The sequence below is a fragment of the Physella acuta genome, unplaced genomic scaffold (genome assembly GCF_028476545.2).
Source record: "Physella acuta isolate Inbredline_101_S28 unplaced genomic scaffold, ASM2847654v3 ptg001580l, whole genome shotgun sequence".
Classification (NCBI taxonomy): domain Eukaryota; kingdom Metazoa; phylum Mollusca; class Gastropoda; family Physidae; genus Physella; species Physella acuta.
The window spans coordinates 74,448-84,585 of NW_026733094.1; the positions used below are offsets into that span (position 1 = coordinate 74,448).

At 29.1% G+C, this 10,138-nt stretch overlaps 1 protein-coding gene across 1 annotated transcript; it reads right to left on the reverse strand.

Moving 5' to 3' along the window:
- Positions 1-972: 972 nt before the first annotated feature.
- Positions 973-7,052, reverse strand: LOC131928981 (uncharacterized). The gene is made up of 11 exons (XM_059285163.1): positions 6,911-7,052; positions 6,207-6,307; positions 5,984-6,008; positions 5,679-5,716; positions 3,954-4,002; positions 3,835-3,869; positions 3,490-3,514; positions 3,064-3,104; positions 1,735-1,783; positions 1,573-1,619; positions 973-1,109 (listed from the first exon to the last, which is right to left on the reverse strand). The coding sequence occupies exons 2-11, from the start codon at positions 6,283-6,285 to the stop codon at positions 973-975; spliced, it is 525 nt and encodes a 174-aa protein (XP_059141146.1). The 5' UTR covers positions 6,286-6,307; positions 6,911-7,052.
- Between the last annotated feature and the right edge of the window lie 3,086 nt (positions 7,053-10,138).

Genomic DNA, 10,138 nt, shown 5'->3' on the forward strand with positions numbered 1-10,138 from the left:
TGGCTTACAGTGATTCGTGCAGTAATCTTCAGCCCGTTGGATTAACTACAGATCAACAAAACGAAATTCTTATACACGAGACACTGATAAGCCCAGCTTGTATAGATGAAGCTACACCCGTCGATCTAGAATGCAGAAGCCAAGATTACATTATTCCATTAAATATATCTTCTCTTGAATTATCACTTGAGCAACATTCTTCAGACTTCGCCGATTCGATTTTATCAAATGTCATTATTGGTAAACCAGTAGAATTAATGGATAATCTTTCAAATACAGATTCAAAACATTCTAATGGTAATATTGCGAACTTAAATTTAAAAGATCCTAACGAGAAACTTCCAATGATAGAATTAACACCTTCAAATAATGACGGCTCAATTTTAGATTTAACATTTTCTAATCTTACGTCGATTTAGAATAGAGGTGAAAGTTTTCTTAAATAACGTGCTCCATAGCTGGGGACAGCAACCGATCTAGTACAAAAAAAAACCTTCAAAATCAAACAACTCATGCCTTGTTTGGACACAGGTTTTGGAAGCAAATCCACAAAGAAAAGCCGGCTGAAATCGGAGACAGCTGACTCGACAGCGCGTAACTGTTCGACAGGTGATACATAATCGTGTTGGATGAAACACCGTCCAACATAAGAATTAAGAAGGAAGGAGAAGAAACAATTGTGAAAGTGCGATCAGTAATATTTTATTTTATTTTTGAAATTTTGAAAAAATATTTTAGAAGCAAATACAATTTTAAAAAATAGCGCAATGCTTTTATATTGTAAATCTGCCATCTGAAAACAGCCTAACAGAAATTATCATATAACAAAGGTTTGGCATCCAATATATTATATTTTTAGTTAATCGATTTTAAGTTTACGTTGAAAAGTCTCCAGTGATACACAAGCTATATGTTATAAATAATTTATTCTGATTAGTGTAAACAGGGAACTTCGACAAATTTAGAATTGTTTCATTTCTTTTTTTTACCCTGTTGAGGAATCGTTAGGTTTTTAATTTCATAGTAATGCGAATAGACACTTTCATCGTTGGTATCATTTCGCTCATCCTCTACGCTGTTGTATAAGGACAAGTATGCACTTGCGTTTTCTGTAACAAGGATATTATTACATAAACATGTAAAAAATGTAAAATAAATATATTTAATGATATGTTCAATGATTAAATAATGTATTCGACTGATGAATCCATGACCTAACAAAGTCTAAACGAATATATGTGTAGATTTTGAAATTTTTCAAGAAAACTCTACTTCTCTAGAATATTTTTTTTTTACACCAGACATGTAATTTACAGCGTTTGTTTACGTTAGTATTACATTTTGTTTCATCATTGGCTTATCTAGAAAAATAATGATAGCTCGTTGAATATTGTTTTAAAATGTAATGTTTTACTACACAATAATTACTAAAAGTTGTTTTATGTAACAGTGAAATTGTGCACTATAATATCAGACTGGACAAGAAATTAATGAAGTAATGGCTAAATGACTTAAATGAGGCATGTGTTCGTTAAATGAGATATACTTGCTATTATAACCCTGGTGACAAACCTTTGGTGCTGTTTGTTTCTTCTAGTAGGGGTGGTGGTTTCTGTGACCTGCAGACGTATTATTACAATATTAAACACAATTGATGCTAGAGAAAAGGTATTGTTTGTTTCAAAATTTCATTGTTTAGTCGTAATTAATATTACAAAAATACAATAATATTACCCCGCCTGATTTAGTGGGACATTTTCTTCGTTTCCACAATCAGCCATCTCTAAATTTAAAAATATATAAGTTCGATTTTTTAATTTTTTTTAAAATGTATATACAATAATGAATGTACATCAATAAATAAATTAGTTTTATACATTTGGTAATTACAAAGCTACATTTTCAGCACGATACTTTTATGTATCAAATCAGCGAGATTTTATATTTCAAAACAAATACGGGATTATATCCCTTAAACTTTGTCGAATATTTGTAACAAGGTGCATGGGACTTACTGTTCGATCGGCCTGTAGAAAAGTAGAATTTTGTGACAACGCTATTTTTTAGTAGATTTTTTAGGGAAAACCCATATATTGAAAATTTTCATTGAATACGCATTATAAGGTAATACAAAACTATCAAACATAATGAAATTCCCATTTATATAAACACTAATTTTCCAACCTCTAATAGAATGGTGCTGGAAAATAATTGCTAACCAAAAGTGATAAAATCGTAATTAATTCTTATGATTTTTGAGAAATCGGAAATATCTTAAAATACTTCTCCCGGTTACAGAACATCCTCAAATTTTTTGAAAGAATTCTAGACAACACGATCTTATTTCTAAAAAATGTTCACCTAGTTATAACGGCACGTATGTTATCGGTATTTTAGGAAGTGGAAAAAGAGTTAATTACCACTTGTGGATATTGGAGTTCACTCTAAATTGGGAAATGTTAATCATGTATAAATTCTTATATTTCATCTAACTGAAACAGTAATAGTGTTGTCTGGTTTTAAATAGTTTGAAGTACCACATCCATTTATCAAAAATCTTTCAAAAGTTGATAGAAACATTCGCGTACAATTAAATACTTACATGTAATATTTCGTCCACCTAACTAGAACATTGCTCTATTCATACGCATTTATTTCATTACATTTGAAATTTGGTCAACCTAACTGAAATGGTACTCAATTCTTCGTGTTTATATACACACAGACGCACACACTCAAACGCACACGAACACAAGCACACAAAAAAAACACAAGCACACATACACAAATACAAACATACACACAAGAAGGCTTAACTGTTTCCGGTTCCGGAATTCTGTACAACGTCAAATTGTGTCTAAATCCCGATTAAATTTTTTTGCACGATTACAATACATCCTTATTATTATGTATACTAAAATGTAGTATTGTGTAAAACGGCGAAAAAAGTCAAAATGTCATTTATCTTTTCTGTACCATTACAGTTCTTCCTCTAAAATATATATACAATGAAAAAAAAAAGAATTGAATTTTTTTTTTTTTAAATTTAGTAAACTTTCTTACCTATAACTACATCTTCGTATCCTTGGTTCTGTATTGAGGAGCTAACGTCAATGATACAAAAACAAGTAATAATAGCTGCAGGTACTAAAAAAATCGTTATTACATATATACACAGTGACATTAAGGGAATATTATTCAATTAAAGTGATATCGCCGTTACGAAACAGTCTAACAGCTTGGATAAAAATTGATTTTAATTGTTTTCCCCCGCTACAACTTCAAGACGTTGTATGATTATAAACATGAACACAATGTTTTTTGTTTTGTTTATAGAAAAAGTATGTAGGACTTCCCGAGCAAATATCTATATATATATATATATATATATATATATATATATATATATATATATATATATATATATATATATATATATATATATATATATATATATATATATATATTAAAGGTTCTAAAACACTTTACCTTATGCATGCGCTTGATTGCCTCTCTGTGAGAGAGAAATGTTGAATAGTTCGGCAAAATACTAACTACTATTTTATTGTTTAAGAAATATTTAAAAAGAGAAAAAGAACGTGTTAATTCCCTATTATAACATAACAAAGTATTTAGCTTTTCTAAAAACATATTTTAAGTGAAAAATTTGACAAAGATGTCAATTCTATTGAATTAAATCATAGTTTGCAAAATATAGCCGTTTGCAAACAACAACAAAAAAGCAGCTATTTTCATGGGATTTATGAGAATGTCTGTGTATGTGTAAAATGAAATTTTATTTAATATTTTTTAGTTTTTAAAATTTTTACTTACGAAATTGCTCGTTTTGAAGATTTGGATTATCATTTCTAGAGATTGAAAAGAACTATATTTTAAAAATAACTTATAATATAAAAACATATCTTAATCTATGTTAATAATAAGTGTATTACCTTTCTAACAAAAATTCTTTTTCAACCGAGTGTACGTTACTCTGATTTTCTGTAAAAAAATTCAAATGGCTATTAAAATAATTGTTAGAAAAGAAAGTAATTTAAATTTATATTATTTTAAAACACAATCATTATATATATATACTAGCTGCATCCCGTGCTCCGCCACGGTAAATCTTTTTAAAATATACCAACTTTGGAACAGAACAAAACAAACAAAAACACAACACAAACACAAACACAAACAAAACACAACCACAACCACAACACAACCACATTACAACCACAACACAATCACAACACAACCACAACACAACCACAACCACAACACAACCACAAAACAACCACAAAACAACCACAACACAACCACAACACAACCACAACACAACCACAACCACAACGCAACCACAACACATTCACAACCACAACACACGGTAAATCTTTTTTAAATATACCAAGTTGGGAACAGAACAAAACTAAATACAACACAAACGAACGCAAAGAAAAAACAAAAACAAAAAAAACCAACACAACACTCAATATAAACTCAATTTAAATGTAATCATAAAGGCATATTGCTCACAGTCTATCCCGTAGCGCCAAATCGCGCCCTTTCCGAGCGCCGGCGGAAAATTTCGATTTACACCCTCCCACCTCCCTCAAACTTTCGATTTCCACCCTCCCCCCCCCCCCCCCCCCTCTTGCTACTCCTCTGTTATAAAACCCCTAGCTTTTCCGCAAATAAATTAAAGGCAGTATTTAGAATATCCGTGTTTTACCGACCATATTGCACTTTATAAATTCATGCATTTTTTTCAGTACTTTTAAAAATTTACAATAAAGTTTCATGACTAAAACCATTGCGCACCTAATGAACGTGATGGCTTAATATAGTAATGGAGAATAGTTGATTAAAAATTATAATTAGTAAACAGTACATTCAGTGAATAAAATTAATAAAAGATAGCCTTTTATCAATCAATGCTAATAATAATATTCCAACAATAATGTACTCTTACAAGTCTGCATAATTTGCATTCACATTTTGCTAATTATATTATTCCAACAATTATTCCGTCTTGCAGATTTTGCATTCACATTTTTAGCGTGAGTTCAATTTATCTTTGAATTACCTCCATTGGCAAAATTACTAAGCAGTTTAATTAGATTTTTCTACCGTACTGTTATTATGTTATTAAAATGTATCCACTTTTTCTAGGAATATATACGAAAATGATATTTGACAATGATCCTTTTAATATGTTTTAGCAATGTGCGTGTATTTAATATTTTCTTTAAGTTATGCAAAAGAGTAAACACAGTGGCAATTATAAAATAGCTCTATGCCGCTATATAAACAAACCCTACTCTACTACTTATAATAAGACACTGCGGTGCACTGAAAAGCACAGCATGGTGCGAATGTTTACTTTTATAGTCCCAAAATCTATAGCGATGACGGACGGACGGACGGAAGGAAGGAAGGAAGGAAGGAAGGACAGACACAGCCCGCTTATATTATAGATATATATATATATATATATATATATATATATATATATATATATATATATATATATATATATATATATATATATATATGTGTGTGTGTGTGTGTGTATGACTGTGTGTTTTCGCTATCTGTGTGCCCCCCTCATGTGTGTGTAAGTGTTTACCTACTGACTCACCCGATCGCAAAAAAAACAAGAAATGAAAAGCACAAACCGGATGTATTAGCTTCTTCCCTTCTGACAGCAATCTTTCTATTAACAACAACAAAAATTAATCAATTTTGGTGTAACACAAATGCAATCCAGCCTTAAGCGATAATGTTTTTTTTTGTTTAATGGCCATAACATTAATACCTCGATTATTATGTGAGTTACAAGGTTTTAATATAGCACTTTATATTTTTATGTTGTTAAAATATTCTAATATAACAATCTAGGTGAGTAAATTCTATGCAATCTTTGTTAAAAAATAACCTTAATGAACAGTAATTTCCTATAAATAAAGCCTGATTTTCTTACCCAAACAAATTTAATATCTGACGTACTGAAAAAAATGGTAACGAATATATATATATATATATATATATATATATATATATATATATATATATATATATTATTTATTTATTTATTTATTTATTTACATTAATAAAGATTCGTTCTTTGACTGAAATATGTAAAGCAAAAATGTGTATATTAAAGCTAATTAATTCAAATGTATAAGAAAAAATGCATATATTACCTGTTTTAAGAATAGCTGACGCAAATATTATTAGAATTATCTGAAGTAGACACACAATTATTGAGAAAAATGTACTCATCTTACAATAATTTTAACCCGTGCTGAGAAAAATACATTACACATATAACATTTGCCATAATCATTAGCATGTATACAACATACCAAACAATTTATTTACACCATGTCATATTTTTGTAAGTGTTTATGATTTAGTTACTGTACATGTTATCACTACTACAGTAAATGATGTTATTTACTATAGGTGTAGTTCCCATGCTTGATTTGATAAGAAGGTAAATCATTGCCGAAGACGAATTTACCAATTTGAGTTTGTAAGGTGTGTAAGTATCACAAAATGTCTCGAGTTATTATGTTGGGATTGCTAAAACTCGAGTCCAAAGTAAACATTGAAGTGTCTATTTATCCCCCAAGAACAATAACATTCGCATATGAGCAATTGTACAAAAAAAGGCTATATATATATATATATATATATATATATATATATATATATATATATATATATATATATATATATATATACAAATATATATATATATATATATATATATATATATATATATATATATATATATATATATATATATATATATATATATATATATATATAATAGTATAGCAATAATAATTCCATATAATAATTGCAAATAAATTCTATGTATAAAATCATATTTACTACTTACCAATGTATTTCAAATCAAGCAAAACTTACTCAAACCTCGCATAAGGTTGAACCACACGACGTTGAAAATATGATTGGCTGAAATGCTGCAACAACGTACCCACTTGAAACTTGTCGAAATCCATGTAAACCGAAAGTTTAAATCAGCTAATACTCTACTGACAATTGAAACCAAAAGACAATAAAGAACACTTGAAATCCAGTTGACATAAAATATTTAAGTGTAAAGAAAAAGAATCAATTACTAAACACTTTAAATCAATTTAAGTACACAACTTAAAATCTTCCAAATAAACCGGGAGTGAAACCCCTAAACTTTCTCGAATATTCTAGTATAAAACCACGAGGGATGACAACTCAGGACATAGACAATATTTATAATCCATTTTTAATTACTTAAATTTTTTATAATCGAATGGAATCTTGTACAAAAAAAGAATTGCTCACCAAGTGAACGCCTAAATAATAAAGGATGTGCATAATAGTGCGCAACATTATAAGTACTTTATAAATTTACATGCGTTTTTTTTTGAGAAATCGGAAATAGCGTAAATTACTACTTCCGGTAAACGGAAATTACTCAAAATTTAACAGAAGGTAGAGAATTAGATCTTTTACTTACATATGAAATTTCATTTATCTATCTAAAATAGTGCTCAAGTTATAGGCTTTTGAAAAATTCAAAGTAGAAAAAGTACCACTTCCGGTTATCGGAAATCGCTCAAAAGTCGATACGTATCTACGATTTTGATAGAATACTAATATATGAAATTTTATCAACCTAGCTGTAACGGTACTCAAGTAATCGTGTTTACACACAGACAGACACACACACACACACAGACACACAAACATACGGACAAGATTGCAAAATTATGTTTTTCCGTATCAGTGAGGTGTAAAACGTCGAGATTTGTAAAAATCTCATTTTTTTTTGCACGATTACAATACTTTCTCTATACTTCGTATATACGAGAAAGTAAAAAAAAAAACATCCATAATACAATTCATGTGCGAATGTGTTTTTTCCTTATTATTCGATATGATTAGCAAGAGTAATATTCTTGCTAATGACAATGATTAGCTTTTTCTTTCGACGCATTGTAATCAAAGTCAGCAACTATATTAGTAGTACAGTAAAGCAACAATCTGTGGCTTAAATTTAAGGGATCTAAAAAACTAGTTTCTTACTTCCAATTAGGGACCGCAAAAATAATCGCTGGCTCACATTATATTACAATCATTGAATGTCTCATAGCCCCTGTTTAAGGCTTTGATCTATTTTTGTAATAAACTTATATATCTATATATATTATATTATATTCATAAAGATATATACATAGGTTATATATATATATATATATATATATATATATATATATATATATATATATATATATATATATATGTATATATATACATATAAATATATATATATATATTTATATATATTTATATATACATAAATATATATATATATATATATATATATATATATATATATATATATATATATATATATATATATATATATATATTTATATATATATATATATATATATATATATAGGCCTATATATTGACATTTTATTTAAAACATCAAGACACAATCTATCATGTACTAAAATGGAATGTGTCAAGTTTGACCAGGAAGTAAAAATACGAACAATTAATTGTTTTGTTTTTTTTTTTTGCAGATTCAAACTTGATGGCACAAAACGGAAACACTTTTGGATACAGATTTGAATAAAGGAAACGTAAATAATCAAACTCAAGTACGTAGATCGTCCCTGAGTTAAGCCAGCTCTAATAATTACTTGACTTATTTTAGGAAAAGTAAAGGCACAATATCGCTCTATACGTTATGGTCACAAAAAAAGATGAACTCTTCTTAACTTGCCCTTTGTACCGCCTTTTTACAAAAAAAATGTAATTACTTTACTTAGATTTCCTAACAGAGTGTACCGAATGAAATTTCACATGAAAGTAAAACATCTAATTTTCCGCCTTCTGTTTAATTTTGAGCAATTTCCGTTGACCGGAAATAGTAATTTTCACTCTTTCCGTTTTCTAAAAAAAAACGCATGTGAATTTATAAATTAGGCCTACTAATAATATTCCGCACTATTATACACATCTTTATTCGGCGTTCGCTTGGTGCGCAATTCTTTTTTCTATGAGATTCTATTCTATTTTTAAAAGTTTAAGTATTTAAAATGGATTAAAAATCATAACTATATCCCGAGTTCCCATCCCCTGTTGTTTTATATAAGAATATTCGAGAAAGTTTAGGGGAGATCACTCCCGGTTAATTTACCTGGCAGTGATATGGCACATATATAGTTCAGTTTATTCTAAAACAGCAGTCTATAACATTGTCAGAACAATGGCTAGTCGCCTCTATTTTTCTAACATCAGCCACATACCTTTTCTTATACACAGCATTGTAATTGTCAGTAGAAAGTCTTAGTTATCCACGATATTAATATTATGCTGTTGTGTACATTCTCTAATGTAACACAAGGCACTGGAGTAGTGCCATCAGGAAAAGCGAAAGAATAGGCGCTTAATAGAGAACTGGAGGCTGTGTCTTTTTCTAGAACTTAAACTAGGAGCGATGTTTTCAGAGGTGGTAAAATTAATAGCCAGAAACGCGGGAGAAAGCAAGTTTATGTCTGAGGCCCTATATTCAACAATTAGAAAAGAGGACTAAGTCAAGCTGTGTAAATTTTAAACTCACACTGTTGCGCACCGTACATAGCGCACATATCTTTATTTTGAAACGAAAAAACACCTTCCCTGAACGAAGAGAGAAATGTCACTAAGTGTAGATATTTTGTTGATGCTTAAATAAAGATCGATTTTATTAAATAAAACTGTAAAAGCACACACAAGTAGGGAAATAAGGGTTGCTTTTTTGTGTACGTTTAATGTATGATTAATCATTTTTGCTTAATTTGATATTAGTTAGTTATTATTAGTGTTACTATGCATCTAGCCAGCGTATTTGGAACCGTATGGAGTTTCTAGAAAAGTTTAGATTATATTATTATACTATTATCAATGGACACGAGCGAGAAAAGTCTCAAAGGTATTTGAGAGGTGTATAAATTCATTTAAAAATCATGCACAGAGTAGTTACAATTAATATGTTTATAAAATCCTGTCTGTCTGGTTTTTTTCGGACTTTACTAAAGATTGGATGTATTTGATGTTTATAATATTTTCG

What these genes read in the sequence shown, in the direction of transcription:
- LOC131928981 (XM_059285163.1), bottom strand. Translation starts at nt 6,285, where the DNA reads ATGAGTACATTTTTCTCAATAATTGTGTGTCTACTTCAGATAATTCTA. An exon ending in GTCAGCTATTCTTAAAACAG is followed by an intron (nt 6,009 to 6,206) that starts GTAATATATGCA and finishes CATTTTTTTCAG; the next exon opens with TACGTCAGATATTAAATTTG. An exon ending in GTCCCACTAAATCAGGCGGG is followed by an intron (nt 1,620 to 1,734) that starts GTAATATTATTG and finishes ATACGTCTGCAG; the next exon opens with GTCACAGAAACCACCACCCC.